At 42.1% G+C, this 23142-nt stretch overlaps 1 protein-coding gene across 2 annotated transcripts in view; it reads left to right on the forward strand.

Moving 5' to 3' along the window:
• OSBPL11 (oxysterol binding protein like 11) overlaps nt 1–23142 on the forward strand; it is a 389464-nt gene that overhangs the window by 242064 nt on the left and 124258 nt on the right. The window contains exon 8 of one of the 2 annotated variants that reach the window (XM_086957431.1): nt 14014–14157. In XM_086957431.1, the coding sequence (XP_086813557.1) occupies nt 14014–14157 (144 nt within the window). The remainder of the gene's footprint in view (nt 1–14013; nt 14158–23142) is intronic. The other variant, XM_086957432.1, reaches the window with a different exon arrangement.

Consider the following 23142-nt stretch of genomic DNA (forward strand, 5'->3'; position numbering starts at 1 on the left):
GCTTCTTTGTCTGAGACCCATGTCAGAAATATCATTGGGGCATACAACTTCTGCCCCTTTCTTTTTCAAATGAATAGATCATCATAATGCATTGATTAATGTCCCTTTACTATTTGCACCTGATTTCCCCTTCCCATATGTAGTTACTAAAATCTGTGCTAAGTATCCAAATTACGTTTTTATCAAAAAAATTCCAGTCTTTTGATATGTGCCAACATTTCCCTCTTAGACCAGATTCCCTCTTATGCAGTTGATGACCAGATTCATAGTGCTGTTTGTGCTTCTCAGAGGTTTCCTAAGTTGATCTGCAATGTCTTCAGTACCTGGGCCTAGACACCACTGGTCTGTATTCTCACTCTGAAACGTGCTGTGCTGTCTTTCCTGCCTTTGCACAGGCTCTTTCAGTGGTTTTCCATTTTTGACTAGCTGCTCACCAGGTTCTTAGGAATTTCTGAGCTCAGATGAGCTAAGAAACTGAACATTCAGTCGCAGCTTCCCGGTATGGGACATCGGACCTTCAGCTTCAAATAACAAATATCAGCCGTCCATCTGACAGTTTACAGCAACATCTAGTTTGACTGCAAAAGGAGTATTCTCAGGGCGCATGAGCCGGAGTTAAAAAAAAAACTCTGAAATGCCCTCGTTTCGGAATGTGGGCTTGTGGTAATATTATTCTAATAATTAATCCCTGGGGGTAGGGGTTGGTGACTGGTACAGTTAAAACATGGTTTGAGTTAGTTCCTGGACCTAGACTTCTTCCTGTGATGATCTCTGCGACTTTTTTTTTAAATTATATTTTATTGAAAACAAAAAGAAAACAGTCATCCAAGCATCATCTCATACAATACAGAGGTAAATACAGAGGTCCAGCCCTATCCAAGGCCATGTCGGTGGTGGGGGAGGTACAGATCTCGCCTCTATATCCATTCCAATGTCCCCATTTCCCGTCCTATTTTTTGGGGCACCCCCTGACCTTATATACAGATTTTTCAGCGAGCATACATTTGTCCATTTCAGGCACCCATCCCACCAGGAGAGGCCGCTGTGGGGCGCCCCATTGCATTGCCACTGCGCGTTTTACTAACAGAAAACCTAGGTCCACCCATTGGAGTTCCAACCCTGTGAGGTCCGTAGCGCCCCAAATGTTAAGGAGTCCCTTTTTAGGGGAAAGAGGGACAGGTTTACCCAGCGCCTCTGTCATTTTGCGGGTTGCCCCTATCCATAGTTGTTGGATTATAGGGCACTCCCACAAAACATGATAGAAAGGGCCGATGATGCCACAGCCCCGGAGACACATGTCGTCTGGGCGCCTACCTATTCTGGCCAGGAGGGGGGCAGACATATAGGCTCTATGTAAAACTTTAAGCTGAATCAGTCTGAAACGGTGATTAATAGCGGTTTCCCTGGGGGGACATTAGTGCTGATCGCCATTCGTCGTCCTCTAGAAGCCCTACGTCGCCCTGCCACTTGTCACGTAGGGACTGAAAGGGGTCGGGCATATTGTTAGAGTTTGTGGTACGTGCAAGAGATCGCCTTTGTTTGTAGGGGCTCTGAAAGCAACACATCTTCAAGAGGTGAGGCCACCGGAAGGGAAGAGAGGTCGGGTATGTTTGTAAGGATAGCATATTTTATTTGGAGGTACCGAAAGGCTTCACTCTGGGCGAGAGCGTGGCGCTGTTAAAGGTCATGGAAAGTCAGTAATTTCCCTTTATGGATCAGGTCACCCAGAGTTGAGATGCCAATCGTGTCCTATTTATCAAACCCTTTGTGGTGGCAAAGGGAGCCAAGCTTTTGAGAGGCCCAAAGCGGAGAAGCCCTAGTAAACGTGTCAGACCATCCCAGGTTCTTCATAGCACGATGCCAAATAGCTACTGTTTGTGACATTGGCCCTACGTGTCAGGACCTCTAATTTACAAGCCGCAACAGTCATTCATGCACAGAATCGCCTGGCAAGGCTGGAGCCAATGACAAGTTCCTGGTCAGAAAGAATGGAACTTCAAGATGGCCGCTGGTACTCGCCGCGGTCAGCATTCCAGTGTTTAGTCTCGTAAGCAGCCGAGTCTAGGTGATGCGCGTGATAACAAAGAACTGCGCACTTCATTGACGGCGTAACCCAGAGTGGAAGCGCATTCGGAGCCTCGGAGGAGTTTTTGGTAAAAGAATCCTAGTCCCGTGAGAAACGTTAAACTTAAGCCCCCAAGTCCGTTTCTAAGTACCCACGAGATGCGCTAGCACAGAGGCGCGTGAATTGACATTTCCTAGTACCGGAGCAGAGTTCTGTGGAGAGAAGCTTCAGCGCATCCAAGTTGTATGAGGAGGAGATCGGTGACGAACTTACCCGCATTAGCTGTATCACGTCAGAGCACCTGTGGAGAAAGAAAGAGAAAGACAGAGATAAGTGACAAGAACGTTCATGAACTCAGTTTTAAGTTAAAACAAATTTGAGTCTGAAGTTAACTTACCTTGATAAATGTGGAAGATAACAGCACAACTGCATACGCTGACAACAGGAATAGAGAGCAGTTGGAAATCTGAAAAAGAAATACAGGAGAAAACTGAATTAGTAAAATTACAAGAGAAGGTGTACAGAGAAAATGAGCTAAATAATAAGTAAGTCAGGAAACCTCATATAAATACTTAGAGTTGCCCTAGGAGGTTGAGCATTCAAGTTTAACATTAAAATTAAATGTATTCACAGTTAGCAGGAAGAATTCCAAGAAGACCGCAAAAGGCAACCAGGATAGCTGAGCAGGAGAGCAGATAGAAAGTGAGTAGTGGGAGTAAAAATAAAGATAGAGGCAGCACAGAGGAGAGGAAGGATTAATAAATTGTGCCATTGTGAATTACAGGAAGAAACCATAACAGAGAAGTTCATTCATATCCGAAGCCTTTACCAGACAGAAGAGAGAGCAAGACTCTTGGCAGAAATGGTAGGTAAGAATTAGGGAGAGTAATAGGAAAGAGTAGAGAGGGAGCGAGAGATATAAAGTTAAGGTTATTGTAATCTTTCCCACAGGTTCCAAGCCAGTGAAGGTCTGCAGGTCGGACTGACGAGCGGAGCCATCCAAGAGGATCTCTTCTTTGTTGTTTATTATTTTATACAATTTCCCCTTCCCCCAGAGGTAATAGGTTGGAGTCTTATATTTAATGAGCTCTAAGTTATTGCCTTAGGTGGATTCGGAAGCCAGCATCTCTGTTCCCGTCAGTTACTACGAGTATCCTTTTTAAGATATGACACTTCGTAACGACCTCTGGAAGGTTTGCTATATAGGGCACCTAAGTACCCTTCTCGCCCAGTCTGGTAGAGTTCAAGATGGAAGGCCGGGTTGGTAGGCGATCCCTGAATCCAAGAGTTAGTGGCCACTAGTTGGGAGGCCCAATAGTAAAGGTGCATGTTTGGCAGGGCAATGCCCCCATCGCACCACCCCTGAGTGAGTTTATGAAGGGCTATCCGGGGCGCCTTACCATCCCATAAGAGGAGTCGTAGATCTCCCTCCAGCGTGCAGAAGTAGGAGTCAGCCAACGGGAACAGGCAGTTCTGGAGAGCGTACAAAAGCGTCGGAGTGCTAGCATTTTCAAGAGAGCCACTCTGCCTGGGAGGGATAAAGGCAGCGTACACCAGTGGGAAATGTCACTGTGGAGTCTCTGCAGCGGGCCTAGTAGACTACGTTCGTAAAACAATTTAGGAACTGGGATGACAAAAATGCCAAGGTATTTAAATCCGTCGGGCCAAGGCAATCGAGTATCCCCTCGGAAGGGCAGGTGGGGAGCCATGTAATACATAGAGCACCAATTTATACCAATTGACCGAGAAACCAGAGTATTTCCGAAGTTAGTGATAACATGTAGCAGGCTGTTAATGGAGGATCGCGGGGAAGAGACATAAACTAGAATGTCATCTGCGTACAGGGAGATTTTGTCCACCGTGTCAACGTTCCATCGTAGACCTCGAATGGAGGCGTCCGATCGGACCCAGTGGGCCAGGGGTTCTAGGTTAAGCGCAAATAATAAGGGTGAGAGGGGGCAACCCTGCCTGGTCCCTCTATATAACCGAAATTGTCTGGAGGTGTGGGCATTGACTCGCACCTGGCCCAACAGATCAGTGTAAAGTAAACTGACCCATTGGATCAAATTAGGACCTAAGCCGAAGCGCTCCAGGACTTCGAAAAGATAAGACCACTCTATAGAGTCAAATGCTAGTGTGGCATCGAGGGACAATATCGCGGCATCCTCCTGTATATAGGGCTGTCTACCAAGAACATTATGAAGTCGACGGAGATTAAGGGCTGTGTTCCAGCCCGGAAGGAAGTCCAATTGTTCATCATGGATTAGAGAGGGGAGAACTGTGAGGAGCCTGGTAGCTAAAAGTTTGGCCAGAATCTTAACTACAGTGTTTATAAGAGAAATCGGTCTATAGGAGCAGCAGTCAGTGGGTGATTTGTTAGGTTTATGGATCACGGCAATGGAAGCCAGTCTTTGGTCCAGGGGCAGACATCCCACATCCCGACTCTCTTCGAACATAGCCTTCAAATGAGGGATTACCTCTTGTGCCATCCCCTTCAGGAACTCAATGGGAACGCCATTGGGGCCCATACCCTTACCAGATGTTATAGCAAAGAGGGCGTTTCCAATCTCTTCAACTGTGAGTTCTGCCTCTAACCCGCCTTTATCTGTGTCTGAGAGAGTGGGTAGATCCATTTCCTCCTAGAGTAAGCGGGACTCGTCCGCCATATAATATGCTCAAGAGGAGTAGACCTGTTCTAGGTGGTCTGCATAGGCCTCCGCTATCTCCTGTGGGTCGGTGATGCGTGAGGCGTTGGGACGGATCAGTAGCAGGACCCATCTGGAGCCTTGTTCACGCCTTTCCAACCAGGCCAACATTTTACCCGCTTTATCTCCTAGTTCGTAAACTCGGTGGCAAGTTTTAAGGAGTTTAGCTTGAGCCTTTTCCAGGGTCACTGCCTTATATTCGAGTTGTTTGGCCCTGAGGCGGTGAGCCGTCTCATCCGATAGGCCGGTATTGTGGTCTGACTCCAGGCAGAGCAAGTCAGTCTCCGCCTGGATCAATATCTCGCTTTGTTTGTGTAAATATCCAGATTTAAGAGCCAATGCCCTGCCCTTGATCATGACAGATGACTTCACTGATCCAACGTTCTCATTAAAATAATATTCCGTGTGTTCGAGCATGTCAGGGATTTTCAGGAGCCATGGATTGATGATAATGGGTCCTCTGGTCACCTGCTGATGATAGGTGAGCTCTTCAGTAAGAGGTGAATGGTCTGAGATACCTCGAGGGAGTCCCTGGGGATGACGAAATAGCCCAAGGGGCAAAGGAAGTAATCAATGCGAGACATGCTATTGTGTGCATTAGAGTAATGTGTAAAATAGGAAGTGTCCGGGTGAATTGTCCGCCACAAGTCCTCTAGCCCCATTGCCTGAGTAAAGTCTAGGTCTAGAAGGTCGGATCTTTGCCTGTGGGAGCTGCGTTGGGGGTGTCTATCCAACACATCATTCATTGTCGTATTGAAATGGCCACCAACAATCGAGCACTGGGGGAGATCTAGCAGGAGTCATTCTAAGGCCCGCAGTGAATCCCTACCTAGTGTTGGTTGGATATAGACTGAGACAGCATTCAACTGTCACCCCTCCCAGGTGGCCTCAATTACAGCAAAACGACCCAAGGGGTCTGCCCACGTCTTCGTACAGGTAAGTGGAAGGCTTTTCTTAACAAGAATAGCGGTGCCCCGGGAACCAGATGTAAACCCCGCGTGAACCAATAACTTGTAACCCCCTCCCCCCCCACCCCCCCCCCCCCCCCCCACCCCCCCCCCCCCCGTTGAAGTGCCCGACAGGTATTGCCCATCAGGTGTGTCTCTTGAAGCAAGACTAAGGAGCATGGCGTTTGAGATATTGTAGAACCACCCCTCTCTTTATTTTATTTCCAAGGCCATTTACGTTCCATGTCAAAAAGGGTAAGTGCCCTAGCGTGGGAGCGTGTCATGGTAGTTTGTGGGGTGGAAACCAGCTGGAGGGCTCACTAGGAGGAGTCCCAGACAATCTTGAAACCCACCATGTGGGCAAGTGTGTAGGACGAGGGGAACCCAGAATGGAGCAGGGGCGAGTAGCCCTCGGACGGGATGTGCCTCGAGAGGCTGGACAGTGTTGAACAGTGCGCCTAAAAACAGGGAAGACTCTGTAACTAACTAAAAAGGAAAAGGGACAATATCGGAGACATGACTCAAAATTGCGATACAATGCAGTTACGAACAAACCTACATATAATTGAAACCCCAGCAAAAACCCCCACCCGCGTTCCCCCACCCTGCTTCCCTGCCCGCGGACTTGAAACTATCCACACCCCAACTAGGCAGAGTGCCCGTCGCCCTCCCACCATACACGGGGTAACGGATAGACCGCCGTGCCACTCGCCAATACTAAGTATAACAGTGTAACTTCATGACAGTCAAAAAAGCATACCTGTCCAGGTGCTTGCAACATCTTCCAATACAGGCCTTGAGACTTATGGGTTATGCCCCAGTGCAGTCCGAGGGGGTAGGCGCGGAGGCCCAGAACAGGGGGAAAGCCACCAGCTGAAAATTCGGAATGGAGATGTAGCTGGAGTCATCATCAACTATAGGATAAAGAGTATGACGTATTGTGGCGATACAATGACGCCGAGGGAGTCCCCATCAGTAATCTTGATCAATGTCTGGAGGCTGCTCCCGTCGCTCAGGTGAGTGGTGAGTGTAGGTGATGCGTTCCTGAATCAGAAGCTCCGTGATTTCGTGTGGTCTTTCCCGCCGGATGCCACCCATCCATCCACTCCCACGCCTCCTCCGGGGAGAGAAAAAAACAAGTCTTACCCTCCGCCTCAACCCGCAGCTTAGCCGGAAAGAGCATTGAGTATTTTATGTTCTTATCGCGCATCGCCCTTTTTACCTCGAGGAAGCTGCGGCGACGAGCCTGCTCTCTAGTTGTGAAGTCCGGGGAAAAATGTAATGGTGGTCAAGTTTCAACTGTGCATTCCTCCGGGCCGCCTGAAGAATGGCGTCCCTGTCCCGGAAATTGAAGACCCTTGCCAGGAGCGGTCGAGGGGGGGCCCCAGGCTTTGGCCTACCCCCGGGACCCGATGGGTCCTTTCGATGGAGAAAAAGCTAGAGAGACCTTTGGGCTGGAGATGCTTCACCTCGAGGTCCTCCACAAAGAGGTCAGCAAGGGGATCTTCCATGCGCTCCGGAACTCCTAGGATACGGACGTTATTTCGTCGCCCCCGTCCTTCATAATCATCCAGGAGTTCACCCATCTGGTATTGCTGCTTCTGAAGGTGGGCCACCTGTTGTTGGAGGGTAGAGGTGTCATCAATGAGGGCCGCCGGATCTCTGCTACTTTTAATGTGTATTTGCTGTGTACTTGTCTGTCAGTGTGCAGTTTGGGCTTTAGCTGGATAAAAGCCACTAACCGCCACCCATACAACATAGAGTGACCACTCTTAATTCCCTACTTACGTAACCCATTTCAATAACCACTGATGTTAGGGAAGCAATGGACAAAGGGTTATCTGCAAGGATTGTCTGGACCTGAGGATGACAAGGTCCATGATTATGCTAGGTTTTAAAGGAATTAAAAAGTCTGTAAAATGTATTACCCTGTGTGCCCTTCAACCCCAGCAGAAAGCTGCTGATATTCTACTGAAATGTGGCAGGTGTATGTGGCTTTATGCCCCTTTTGTATGTGCTATAGTAAGAAGATCAGGATTGCAGAACCCCCCCCCCCCCATAAGTCCCAAAGCAGGCAGTGTAAAATAATAACTCTGAATGTAAAAGGCATTATATCAATAAGGAAATACGATACAGGAAATAACTAATGTACACAAATAACACATGAAGACTTCAATCTGGTTTTGAAAAAAATATTGGGGGCTTACCAATAACATACAGGAACTTGCATTCCACCAATTGCTTAACGTTGGTTGGCTTTACCATCACTCTTATTTCTTTGCTTTCTCTTCGAAGGCTTTCCTTGTTTCAGCCTGTCTGTTTTGTGTTCGGTTTTGCCTTGGACCATAGTCTTTTTACCATCTCTTTGAATGATGGGCTTCTTTGTTTCCTCTGCTCTCTTTTATGGAACTACTTTTTCTTTTAGTTTAAGATCTTCCTGAGAGTGCTTGTGTTTTCCAGCTGTCTTCCTTGTTGCTCTCCCTCGCACCCACGTGCTTCTTTCCTTGGTCTCTGCGATTGTCTTTTTCCCACTGTTGTCCCCCGTCCACAGTTTTGCTTCACCTCAGCCAACCATGTTGTTTTACCCCCCTACTACTTCTCCTACCAGCTTATTCATGTAATTATTTTTTTTTATTGGTCTCTTTCACACTACATTTGGAAAGAGAACTGTTTTGCAACCTTTTTTTAATGTAATTTACCAATCCATCCTAGATCTGTAAATTAAAAAATAGAAAGGTGTACTACGCACGCCTTCATAATGAGGTGGCAGTGGGTCATCGTGTCTTTTAAAAACATTTTTTATACCATGCTGCATAGTAGCCACAGGGCTGTACAGCATGGACAAAAAATAGCAAATAGTTCTTATAGGCAAACAGGACTCTTTCAATTCCTACAATTTTGTTTGCCTTTGTGTAATGCATCAGAACATTGTAACTGGTTCAGGTGTTTATTTTAAGAAATCAGTGCATTGTGGAATTGTTAGTGTATTTCCTTTCAGGTGAATCAATTGAAATTACACATCTGACAGCAGTCATTTGCAAAATGAATACCCAGAACTGGACATGTGGGTTAATACAGACATGGAGTGATATAGCACACTCGTATGTTGTAATTTTACAGTAGCATTTACATTTTGAGGCACCTGCTATTTATCTTTGACTTGGAAAGATGAAAGGCAAACATTATATAAAAAAAAGGCAAACCGTTTAAGTTTAATCTTATTCAAATCCATTGTTTGCCAACTATCAATAGCTGCTTTTACTTCTTGTTCTGTATTGAAAAAGTGCGAATGCCCCCCCCCGAAGAGCCTTCAGACGAGTAGGTTCTTGTAAAAATACTTGTGCTCCAGTAGCTTTTAACAGATTGATCACCGCCTTAATTTCCATTGTCTATCCATTGTCAATTTAAAGAAGCCCGATCGTATGAAAAAAGAAAAAGAATCAACTGTGACCGGGGAGCTAGGATGAGCTTTCAGAAAAACAGCTTACGGAAGGAGAACATTTCCCCAAAAAATCAAAAATGGTCTAAGATACCGAGATCCCTGTCTCTGTTGTACAGATGGGAGTCTATGGGCCCTTTGCACCTGGTAATCCCAATCCCCCAGATCTGGAAAGGCCTCCTAAAGAGGTTAAACAAAAAAGGCCCTGGGATACGATCCTTCTTGCCCTTCTGGAATTCCAATCTGCTTTAGATTATGGCACCGTGAGCGATTTTCTAAATCTTCCAGCTTCGCTTGCATTATTATTATTTTATCCTTGTGTAATTGGAGTGAGCTTGTAGCTTTAGTATTAATCTCCTCAGTACTTGTAACTCTCTGGTGTAAATCCAAAACATCTGCAGCTAATGTCCCAACCTTGAGTGACACCTCCTTCAGTGACTGTTGAATATTATGATTATCTACCATAGCTTCGGCATAGCGTTCTTCTGCCTCTAATCTCTGGTCTCTTAGAGCTTGAAGAATCGCAGACAGGGTCGGGCCTCTTGATTCTGTGGCTCTCCCAATTGCTGTTCCGTCCGCTACGATCTGTTGCAGGCCTTGAGATTTTAGTAATGTTTGACTTGTTTGTGTGGGGTGAGGATTTGACTCGGAAGCCTCCGAATGTGCACTGTCTCCAAAAAGCTGCCAATTCAGCAGCATCTGTGGAAAGGGGATGATTCCTCCTTCAAGATGTAGGGAGGTGGTGGGAGGGTTCCGGGAGGGACAAAGGGATGGGGAAAAAGTCAACAATGGGTTATATGAAAAATATGTAAAAAATATATGATAAAAGAAAGGAGCTAAGGAACAGGACGATTGTGTTAAGGCAGATAGAACTAAACCGGTGGAGACATTTTTTAGTTATGGATTGAATTAAGTGTCTTGCCTGGAATGTTGCAGGGCTTAATATTAAAATTAAGCGCCAACTTGTCTGTGAAGAGCTGAAAATGTATAACCCACAATTAGTCTTGTTAATGGAGACTCATCTCTCATATAATGATCGTGATCTTCTTAATCAGTTGGGATATGAAATTATAGTTTTTACTACACAAGAGGTATCAATAAGGGGAACGGCTATACTGAAACAAATGTTTTTCTTGTATGATATAAAAAACACTAGCTGATCAGGGAAGAAAATGGGTGATTGCACAGAGTGAAATTAGGTGTATATTTTTTGTTCACTATCTGGTCCTAATACTGACGATCCAATTGTTATTGATAAGTTAAATATGGAAATGTTAAATTGGGAGGGGGAGCGGGTGGTAATGGGGGATTTTAATTGTGTTATGAATTGAAGTATAGATACTACCAGACAAAATGCTACCCACAGAATGCAGAAGATTAAAGCAGCTATTTTAGAAATCGGGAGGCTTCGATCCATTGGAGTTGTTTGGAGATGTTTAAAACCAAATCTCCCAGGGTATACATATTATTCTGCTCCACGTAGGTTATAATTCTAGAATAGATATGGCATGGGTATCGGATTGTATGATTAGTGAAGATGAAGCAATCAAGTTTGGCTCCATATCTGGGTATAAATGAAATGTTAAGAAGACACAAATACTAGTTAATTTCAAACAGAGAGCACCAATTAATGGTGTTTGCTCTGAGGTTACTTATTTGGGAGAAAGATTATCTGCACAGATAGAAAATATATTTTCGTTAAATTTAGAATTTTTATTGCAGGATACAGTAAAATCACTTAAGCAATTGCACAAACTTCCTATAGGTATTATTGGCCATCTTAATATTATAAAGATGAAAATTTTGCCAACATTTTTGTATTTGTTTAGATCAATCCCTTTACGGGTTCAAAATATATTTTTTAAGAAGTTAGAGGGCGTACTGTGTAGTTTTATATGGGGATATAGGAGAGCTCGGAGAGCTATTGAGGTGTTAAAGCTTCCATATGATCATGGGGGCTTAGAATTTCCAGATTTAAAAAAAGTATTTTTAGGCTGCTTTTATTGAATGGTTTTTTAGCCTTTTAAATCCGGAGTATAAAATCTTTTTTCATAATTTTCTATTGGGAGAAGATAGCAATATGTACTTATATTAAACTAAAGACCCAAATTATTTCAAAAGGGTAAAATGTAAGACCATCAGGGATAAAGCGATACCAAAGAGGATGATTGACTGAGCGTTTGAGCAAATCAAACACTCAGCCCCAGTCAGCTGATCTGAGTTTAATCCATCACCATTCTTTAGCTCATTCCACCACCCCAGTTCACACATGGCCATATGCAAATCAGTCTGACCCAGTGCCTCATGGGAACAGTCCAGCCCAAACTGCTAAGCCATGTCTTCCCTGGACCGGAAACAAGCATCCTGGGACCGGTTTCGGATTCATAATCCTCATCAACCAGGCTACCTTAAATCCAGTGGTAGAGTGAGCAAGGGACCCACGTCTGGGCATACCCTGCCAACTTAGGGCGAACAAAGCGATACCAAAGGGGATGATGGACGGAGCGTTTGAGCAAATCAAACACTCACCCCCAGTCAAATGATCTGGGTTTAATCCAACCCCATTCTTTAGCTCACTTCACCGTCCCAGTTCAGACATAAAAGGATAGCATTAGTGTATGGCCTGCTATTTCAATAAGATGTAATCTGTCATTTTATCATGATAAATTACCCTTCTGGGGGAATCCGATATTCCCGGAAATATTTCAGGATGCTGCCAGTAAGCAATGGGCAATGTTTGGGACTGCTCATCTAGGAGATCTCTAGGATTATAATGGTTTTGCTTCTTTTAAGAATGTGCAGAGGCAATATGAGTTACAGGACGGTATGTTTCTAAAATACTTACAGATTAGGTACTATCTGGTGAAGCATCTGGAATTGGAAATACCATCTAGTTTAGGAATATGGGCCTATCTTTATAGCGAGAAGACAAAATCTATGATTAGTCGTATGTATAAATGTATTCAAAATCCTAAGCAAATCAATTTGGAAAAACTGGCGGCTCATTGGCAGGTGACTTTGGGGACAGAGGTCACATCTAATACTATTCTACAAGCACTACGTCTTTTAAATGAGTCAGTGCATTCAGTTAATCTTCGCTTGCAGCAATTTCGTACTATTAGTTTGCTTATTATACACTTGATAACATTTCTAAATGGGCTGGGGTAGCCTGGATAGGGATTGGACAAAATGCCCTAGATGTGATTTATATGCGGCTAATATCACACACATGTTCGTAACCTGTCCAGAATTGCATATTTACTGGCAGAAGATTAATCAAGTATTTTCCCAGAGACTGGGCTCAGGAACACCATTAATGATTTTAGAAATCAAGATGGGTCTTAAATTAGTGGTTCATCGACTTACCCGTCTCGTCTCAATATTATTGGTCGCTGCTAGACTGGCAATTGCTCTGGTATGGATTGCCTCAAAACTGCCTACCATAAACGAGTGGTGGTTACTGGTTAATGAAACATATGAGATGGAAAAAGCCTTAGCTCAGGCAAGGTGTACCCGTTCCTTACAAATACTAGATGCAGTATGGGGGCTTTTATTTTAAGTATATTCGCTCTCTCAATGTTTTTTTTATTTTTATTCGTTCTCCTTTTTTTCCTTGCTGATCTTTTTTGTGAATAGAGAATATTTTAATGAAATCTTACATTGTAATTTAACTGTGCTCTGTTGCTTTTCATTTTGTTTGTCATTTATTGTTAACTTGTATTCCATTTGTTGACAAATTATTCTTATATATTTTTTTAAAGCAAAGATGAAAGGCTTTGCTTTGCCAGTATCAAAACTGTTCGTACTGGTTGCCCACTACAGCAGTGTGCATACACAGTACCGGTCTGTTTTGGTGCATACACAGTACCTGTCTGTTTTGCAAGGCTTGAGATATAAATACAGACTAAATGTGCATCTCAGTAGAACACATGGTAAGCCCTTGACTTTATTTCCCTATGCATTTATTGTATGATATTTATGCAGCCTTTTAACAAAAAGCAAGTATTGTAGTTGGGATACTTGTGATCTGTTCTTTTTACTTGTGGCAATCATTTATGAATTAGTTTCAATGATAATGGCTAGGAAATTCAAAATACTGCAGAAAAGGAAACCCGAACAGGAAAGATGTAAATGTAGGAGTATGCTTCTAATAGAGTTTTAAGAAAATGGAATATGAAAATGTGACATCCTTGGGCAGTCCTGCTGATTGAAAGGGCGCATTCGCCACTAGTCATCTTAAGGTTCCTAGCAGAGAAAACGAGAGAAGGAATGAGATGGAGAAGCCGTGGTATAGTTCTTTGGCTTGAATTTGAAAGGATTAAGCTAAAGGTGGTATGTGCCAATCAACCCGATAACGTCTGCAGATTGTTTTTTACAGGGAAGAAGATTGGATGGATAAGTTTAAGAAGCAAAGGAAGACCTTTAGAGGATTGTTCACAAAAAAAGCTGTTTAGGTCCATATGATGTGGTAGAGGCGAATACTTTGCGTAGAATAAGAATTGGAGAGGTGTCCAAGGCCTAACTGTGGCAAAAAGGCAGTAGTGTGCATCCTATCCTAAATCTCATTTTAGTATCTTGCGTATTATGTAGGGATCATTTAAATTGAAAGGAAACCCATGGAAAGGGATTTGCTTAGATTTAGAAAGAGCGGCATTTAGCACTTTTCAAGAAAGCTTAAATAATGTTGGGTATCAAACTATGTTTCTAGTGACGGACTAAAAAGATTTGTGTGTTGAGGTCTACACAAGGTTTGGAACAATATCTGAAGATGGAGTCTTTTTTCCCGTTTTAGTGTACACATTTCTGTAAACTCAGTCTTGTTCATGTGTTATACAAAGATCTATTTTTGTTTTGCAGCAGGAGCCAGAAGATATACATTCAGATGAGGAGGTGGAAGACACATGTGATACCAAAGAGGAAGACCTGGGTGCTGTGGAGGAACAGCGAAGTATTATCCTACACTTGTTATCGCAGCTTAAACTTGGAATGGATTTGACAAGAGTAAGTACAAAAAAGGGACTATCCCTTGTAACAGCTATTAAATGTACGATTGCGCCGGTTTATGTAGCCCATAATGTACTCCTTACTTTCCATTGATGCATCATATCTGCTGAAGTGAAAGTTGGTGGAACTCAACCTACTCAGAAAAAAAATAGTATTTATGGAGTATATTAGAAAGGTTAGAAGGTCAATTTGTTGTTGAATTTCAAGGGAGCACTTTACATTCCTTCTCTGTAAGATGGCATGAACATAACCTACAGTTGTTCAGTGGAGACTACAGGGCAGCACAAACTTAGATCATTCATGTCTGTGCTTGGCTGTATATGTATGCATGCATGTATGAATGTACTTCATATGGTTTAGCATATGAGGATTTTCTAATCAGGTCTCCTATAACTGTTATGTAGATGGTTTTTTTGCAGAGGGGATTAATATGTTGGGAAATATTGTATTTCAGTAAGGAGCTGACCTAGTCACCAGGATGTGTTGACAGTCCACGAGCACAATTTGTTTTTAAAATGTCTTGTATTGGTGGAGTAAGAGTGTGGTTAAACTGTCACAAGTTGAAGGAGGTGCAGGTGGGGTGTTCTTGAGCAGGCTACCTGCCCATTCCCCAGGGTCTATGGCAACATTTTGTTTCTACTCAAAATGTGATGCCTTTATGTACATTGCATAGGTCAGAGGTACACCTACTGTGTACTACAGTGGCATATTATTTGTGTATGAGTGCCAGGGAGTTAAACAATTTTTCGACTTTAAATACAGAACCAATAATAACTGGTGATTATATTTTAGTTAAATTGTTTAATGAAATTCAATGTAAACATGCCTGTTGAAGTAAAACCAAGTATCCACTTCCATTTCACATGGTGCTTAAATGGGATTATTCTCATTCACTATACAATGACATAACTGGTCTTTTTTGCTCTGTACTCTGGAAGAAGGTAGAAGTATGCTGTCCATACTGATACAAACATTTTTACCAACTGCTTGCTAAGAGCTAAAGTATTATCAGTCCAAAACTAAAAAATCTGTGACAACGTACTTGTCCAAATTTGGTTTTGAGAATGAAACTTTATTAAACATCTTCCAGATGGTGTTGGACTGCTATATTAATGGTCGTTATGCCCAGGTGCAATAGTGAAATGTTATAGGGCGTCAAAGGAGCTCAAATGGGTACACTCGGGCATAGTAATCATGCAGAAACTGATGAAGTGCCCTGTAGTTCAACCTGCAATTGATGCAACTATATGACAAGGCATTACAAGCTGAATAGGGTGAATGTCTGTTGAATAGGTTAGTTTCTTAGCCATGGATAAATTGTGTTATACAATGAAATTTAATTAATTTAAATCCATTTAAAATAAGCATCTCCTTAAATCAGCATGCAGGTTCAGGGATTTATGCTTCCATCAATCAATTAATTATTTGCTCTTGGCATGTGTAGCTGTAGATACACATGCTATTCATACTCCTGCCATCCAGTGTTTAGCTTGGACATGTTCAGCTTGTTTTTCTTTGAGTCAAGAAGTACAGTGACTCCACCTATCGCTGTTGATGCGCATGGGCATCAGTTCCATTTTTAGATTGTTTTTTTTTTACCGCTGTCTGGTTCACACATGGTTGTACAGAGCTCGGGGTTGTCTCCTTTCGGTGTTCGTCATTGGTCGCACTCAAACTTCTCCATACCCGTAGGAAAAAAATACCATTGCCTGCATACCCATCAGCATGGCTGTGACCCCCTTGGGGCTCGACGTCCAGGTTCTTCTCGACTCCCTTTGAGGGGCTTGGCCTTCAGGGCTTTCATCCTCTATTTACGATCCTTGAGAATACGGTCATGATAATGGAAAAGACCCCTTTCAAGTACTGTCCACAGTTTAGGGCAAAGTACCCCAGAACAGATCTCCATTAGGTTTGCAACCTCGGTCTGTCCATGGAGCATGACAAGGCTTCCTGCATGGCTTGTCTCTCGTTACGGTTCAAAAAACCCTTCAGGTACCGACGAGAACAGCATTTCGCTCGATGCACCAAGGGAACAATTCCCCACCCTCTTGGGAGACTGCGATGTTGTTGGAGGAAGAACAACCAGTACCCTAGGCTAAGCTAGCTGCCCGTCCCAGCCCAGAGCCAAGCTCCGGGATAGAGGAGCTTCAGGCCAAACCCACAACCCCCACAAATTCTCACAATATTTTGTTGTGTTATTTGGAATGGTAGAGCTAGACTTATCACCCAAGGGGTATCCAGGCACTGCAGCAGGTGTGTAGGTCATCGGCTGGGGGTTAGTTGAAGAGCCAGGTCTTCTAGTCTCTTGAGGAGTTCACGAAGTGAGGAGGAAGCCCTGATGTGTGGAGGGGGTTTGTTCTGAGTTTTGGTTGCGATGTAGGAGAAGGCTAGGCCCCCAGTTCTGCTTTTGTGGATATGGGATGTGTTCTCGAGAGAGTGAGGTTGAGTGTTGGTGTCTGGTTGGTTGGTGGAAATGAAGGTGGCAATTGAGGTATTCTGGTCCTAAGCTGTGCAGTGCCTTGTATGCATGTGTTAGGATTTTAAATTGGCAGTATTTGTGTATCAGCTACCAGTGAAGCCTTCCTAGTAATAACCTACAACATGAGCTCATCAAACATTGGCCTTCAGATTCACTTTGAAATCCAATCTAAATACTCAGCGTGCCTTACTGCACATTCTCTCACAATGAAAGCACTGGTCACTCTTTTAAAATATTGCACATCCATTATCCTCAAGAAATCAAGTTATTTCTGATTCAGATGAAACTATCAACTTGGGAAATGTACTTTATTTTCTAATGATGAGGCAGTTGTATTCGTTTTTCATGACGAAAGTCACTCAAATAAACACATGCTTTTTCACAATGTAAAATGTCAATAGTCTTTCTGGTTTTAATATGAAATGATTAATAGTTGTTAAAGCTAGCCAAGATGTGTCCCATGATGCATTTTAGAGTCTTAAAGAATCTGAGGAAAGATCCCTACATCGGATCCTAGATGTAAGTTATTACAATTAACCTGGTTCAAAAAGAGTTATCTATGTGTTTTCAGAACAGCGTCATCACTCCCTGGTCCAGTGAACTGCATTGTATGCGATCTGCTTACCAAGGATCGATCTCATTGGGTTGTGTGATACAATTTAAACGCTACCTGTGTTTATAGTTAACTTCATCTTTACCTTTCTGCACTGTTTTCGGTGCAAAGTTCATCAAGTTATAAATTCCACATGCACTACAGCTAAAGGCCTTCCTTGGTTGACTTTTAAGCCCAGTCCTCTGCCGGGTTTTCAACAGTAGATCCCACAAAAAAAGCAGAGCTGATTGTTTCTCTTTGACTGCGCATCGAGAAATGATTAGGACCTGAAACAGGAGGCAGCAAATGGACTGTCGGGCCGCATTTGAAGTGCTGCCCCCCCTCCCCTTTCCATCAGGGGATTTTACTTCTGCCACTCTTGCTAGAATACCACGTACAACATCTGGAGCTCTTTGCCAGCCTTTTGGAGTCTCTTTCGTAGAGGGCAGGTTACTCCGCTCTGTTTGTGGTGAAGTACTCTGCCGAACTCTAGATCATGCCCTCAGTCTCAACAGCTTAAACATGGAAAGCTACAGCTATATAGGAATACTGGAGTGCAGTTCTGTCCTGCATGATCACTTTGAGTGGAAAAAATGTAGAAGCCTTGCCTCAATGGTGTTTACTGAATATCTGGGGGAGCAGCAGTCTTATCAGAGGGAGAGCGGCTGTGGTTCACACTGGGCCTCATGATTGGCTAAACGTTGTATAGCAAGGCGATGGAGGGCGACTTCAGGCCCCACACTGAGTGAATGGAAAACCAATATGAATTGGTGTATGCAAGCGGAGAAAGTAGTCTGAGGGTAGAGGTTGTCCACACAAGTGGATGAAGATCTGGCTGCTCTGGAATGAGAGTACGGGGAATGCTTTGTTTGCCTGTGAATGAGACTCCCCAGTTGTGAGGAGAAGTAGGCCGACAATGGTTTAACCTCACCACTGGGCCCTAAGAGCAGGGAATAGGATATGTTGATCGGTAATGTAAAACAAACTGTCCTGGTATTTATACTGTCATGTATTTTGATATTTGTTGCCCGCTGCGCTGTATATCACAGTCACATGTTTTGTACTGCAATAAAAATATTTATTTTAAAAAAAATAGAAAGCTAAATATGACTATTTCTATCCTATCCTCTGCTCACTTATGCAATTAATTGGAATAATCTATTCTTTGGTTCTGTTTTACTTTATGAACGTCTTCTTTGCTGGCTAATCATGTACGCTGTCTTTCGATGAACAGTTACTATTTCATTAAAAAACTAATTGGCTCAGTCAAAATAATAGCATACGCTTCTGACAGATTCCAGTACTCCTTAGCACACGTATATCAAAATACAATCATGTATAGGCGTTGCCACACTTTTGACACAATCACAGTACGTAGTTATTGGTTAGTACACGTATTATATTTATTCTTGATTGCTGGAAGTTCTCCACACAGCCGACACGTGTTTCGTCGTGACTGGGAGTGTAACTCAGCGACTTTTTCAAGGCAGTAGAAGTTCAAAAAAATAAACAAAACAAAGATATGTTGCCATTTTCATGTAGAATTCTTGGCCATAGATTATAATACTAGCCAAACGTTACATAGTCTTTGTGGCCCCTTTCATGCAAGATTCCACTCAAGTGTCCAATTAGTGAGTTTCAAAACACATTATCCAACATTTCTCCTCAGTGATAAAATGCAATCTACATCCTGATAAGTTGTCACATTATAAGGTATATTCCCACATTTTTTCGGTTTGAAATCACAGTCTGATTAAATACATTTCTGTTATTCTATAACACATAATGTACCTCTATATCCTTATAGAGGTCTATGATCCTGTATAGGATGGAGAGATCAGGTACTTTGATAAACTTATTAAGGCGTGGTTTTTGCCTAAGGTTGTTGTGACCATCATGCATCTTATTATATAGTATGAAACACCCTGAACCAACACCATGTGCCAGGCACTTTTCGAAGGTATGGTGATGTGTCTTGTGCTCATAATTGTTTTCCAGTGCAAGCACTATGTGGCTATATGTGATTGTTATTTCATTCATAAATACCTATTTCCAGATCTGTTCTCTCTTAGCTGCAGAGGTAAAATTATATTTTTATTTATATAATTCAAGTGTTATTTGGTATTGGTTAATAATATGGTAAACCTGATTTTACACTCATTTCAGGTTGTTAACTTACTTAGTATGCGGTGATAATTCCAACCCGCATAGGGGTTCTACGGGGGTCTTCTGTTATGGTGTCCACTTTATCTTGTCCAAGTGACTACACATCGCACTCTATTTTAGTTGGCTGAAAGGAACATTGGTGTTCTTATTAGTTCATATTTAATTCCCAGTGGTGTAAGAATGACTATTTATCTCATTGATATTATCTAGGTCTTTCAGGTTGCCTTGAGTGATTTCAAATTATCCTCATCTCGTCTGTATCCCAAGTGGTCTTAGCTCTTGTTATTTATAATTAACCAATTATCAATAAAAGCTTATTTGTCTATTTTAACTTAATATCTGCTGTGTCATTAGTAGATGGTTTCTTTACAGCCATTCCCTTATTAGATCCTTTATCATAATTATGGGTAATATCAGCCATTATCCCTGCACATCCGAGTATCTCATTAGTGAGCCTCAGCATTAAAATTTCCCCCCGGTTCAGCATTCGTTTTTAGCATTATCTCCTGTATGCTTAAGTAAGCTCTCCCCTCGTTACGGGTGCCCGTTGCTCTTACCTTTCGCCCGTATCGTTCGGTCCGTCGGTGCCCCCGTTAACAATCAGCGCGTCTGCTCGATTGTTGCTCTTCCAAAACGCCGCGTATTTATTAGAAACACTTCCGTGTTTCAAAAGGGCGTTCCTGATAGGTTATTTGGAAGTCGTGTGACCCTCGTATCACTAATCCCCGTCGATTGGTTTAAAAGGGTCATATGGGTCTATCCATGTTCTGAGTTCCGGGTGTTTAGTCTTGTAGCGAGTTAGTCGCCATCTTATACTGTTCTAATTAGACTTGACTTCAGTCTACTATCATGTGATTGTAGGTTATTAGTTCTGTGATGGATATAATTATAGCGCCACTGAATGTTATTGTTTAATGATATCTTTTATTACCGCCATTTGAGTTATTCACGCTGGTTGATTTTATAAATACGTCTTATTATCTGCGCGATCTCTTTATTTAGGTCATATTTATTTTGCATCACAACTGATATTATTACAAAAAAACGAAAACGGTCATGGCCACTAATTTAATAAGTAAATCTTCCGAATTTTCGGAGTTATTCAAAGTGATTCTTTTTTTAGTTTATAAGACCACAGGAGAAATTTCAGAGTCTAACTTGTTTTCTCAATTGCCCACTTTATATACGTATCCGCGATTGTGAGGCATCCAGAGTTAGGCTCTATGGGTTTAATAAAAACTCGTCGATTTTGTCATGTGTAGTCACACATATTCTTAAAGAATGGGAAATATCTTTTAATCAGTCATTAAACTTCAAGCACTATTTAAATATGTGTATTATCCTTTGGTTGTGTCATGCATGTTAGCCACGGTATTTTAATGTTCTGGATTGGTATGTAGCGAAATCATCCATTTAGTGCACGATATAGTAGGTAAATAGGTGAGGGTGTGAAGGTATTATAAATAGGTTGACCCTAGGTTAGCTAGATCTCATTTATTTTTGTCTCTCAAATTCAAAGTGATGCAAAGTATTCAGAGTTAGTGTGTGTGTTCCTGTAAAATGACGGTAATACGTGGTCATTCATTAATGGTGTTTTAACACAAATCTCACTGGTAAACTGTCAAATTCTATATATACAGGTGCACGTGTGTGTTCAATAAATTTTCTCAGTGAACTAATGGTCTCTTCATCATGTAGGGTCAGTACATAGTCATGGTACTAACATTAATGGATGATTATATTATTATAGCCTCATTTTCATGATTCATCAAGGATACATTATTCATACATTCATATGCGAACCTTATTTCAGAATTATCTTCCATCTCACAGTGTCCACAAGTGAGTCTGTATGTATTGTATCAGCTATCTCCCTAGAAAGTAATGTAGCTCATGGTCAATGTTTAAACCATGTTCTACACTCCGCATTTTCATAATCCAGTGGGCTTCTCTCTGTCTCAGTGTTAGCTCTCTATTGCCACCTCTAGGGTGTCTGGGTGTATGTTCTATTCCAAAGAATTCAAACATTCGATGTGTTGTTTGCGCGGGACAGATTGACATATGGGCAGCAACCGGGTATCGCATATCACCCTGTTTAACCGCCCTGATGTGTTCATTGATTCTTTCCCTAAGCGTCCGTATAGTACTGCCAATGTATTTTTTACCACATTTGCAGACAAGAGCGTAGGTCACGAATTTTGTCATACAGTTGATATTGGTGTGAATGAGGTGTTTTCTCCCAAAAGGACCTTCAAATTCTGTCACTTTTTTGCAGGCTCATTTACACGCACTGCAGTTGCGCAAGTCACGCATTGACAAAACCAAAAGGCTGACTAACAATTTCAGACCTACTGGCTTTACCAATGCTTGTTTATTTTTATGTTTCCCATAATCTTATTAAAAACCGTTTACACTGATTTTCCATTATGCATATTTTGGGGAAATACTAGCATACATCAACAAATTTTACTAAAGGATGCTGCAAAGAAGTGTTGCCTAGAATTTGACAGTAGTCTAGCGAAATGTTTTGCATTTTTTGGGAACATTTTATTTCGAAAGCAAAGAATCATCAAACTTGCTTTCAAGCTTCTGCAAATGTTTGCATCTAAATAGAGGGCATTCTGGAAACATTATACATAGCCTCATATTGCTAAACATTGAAAACGTGGGTACACATTTTTATACTGGAACCACTGTCAGTAGTGCAGTCTGAGCTTACAACATTTACTTAGCGCGCTCGCCCTAATAATAAAGGCTTTGCATTAATGACCCATGAATACAAGTTTGAACAGCATTAACACATGGTCACAATATTACCTTAACTGTAGGCAATGCCTTGCCCAGATCCATAATGTGGTACTGTAAACTGGCAGCCAACGGGTTTGTGCTGTAGGGGGTTGGGCCTACTAGTCCCAAGAACAACATACCCATGAAATCTTGTTGCCCTTGACCCCAAACAATATGTCCCGGTCGTCGGGCTATAGGAATTCCACATCCCTGTCTATTTATTTGAGTGACCTCGAGGGCTATATCTAAGCTGGTGGTAAATCTGGTTAATTCAGTACTCTCATCGCTATTCAACAGGTAATTTTATAGGCTTACTAGCCTAATTTTACAGGATCATTGTAGGATTCCTTGTCCATTATATAGCGGTGCACCTGTATGCAGGATTTTAGATATTATTAATTTCAATTTATTGCATGCATCCCCCTCTTCAGCTGGTCTTGCACTTTCGATGACCAGCTTCCTTTTTCACCTGTACATAAATTCTCTAGCCCCAAAGGAGAAAATCTAAATTTTAACTTTTGGTTCTAAATCATTTTAGTTTCACGCTTTGGCTTAAATATTATGTTTTTTATTCTAAAACCTACTCACGTCAGCATGCATTCTGTTGTCATAGGAAAAATAGTATGCAAATATATGCTACATTTCTCTCAGCCACGTGTACATTCTTGGCCAATTAGGAACAACAGTTCCCAAAAGTGAGGCACAAGAAGCCACACTGCTGTTGATTTTTTATTTTTAATATACATTTTTTGAGTGCATCAATATGCAAAAAAAAGCATTTATACTACTCAACACATTCCAGTATTGCTTTTCCCCAGTTCAGCTTTACTCGACCATTTTCATCTGATATGTATATAATAAAGCTGTCATTTTAGATTTTCCAGTAATTACAGCCAACAGTGTCTCCTGTTAAGCTTTCTCAGTATATGTAATCCAGAAAAAAGTATGTCACCCCTCT

Source organism: Lissotriton vulgaris, chromosome 2_1 (genome assembly GCF_964263255.1).
Source record: "Lissotriton vulgaris chromosome 2_1, aLisVul1.2, whole genome shotgun sequence".
Classification (NCBI taxonomy): domain Eukaryota; kingdom Metazoa; phylum Chordata; class Amphibia; order Caudata; family Salamandridae; genus Lissotriton; species Lissotriton vulgaris.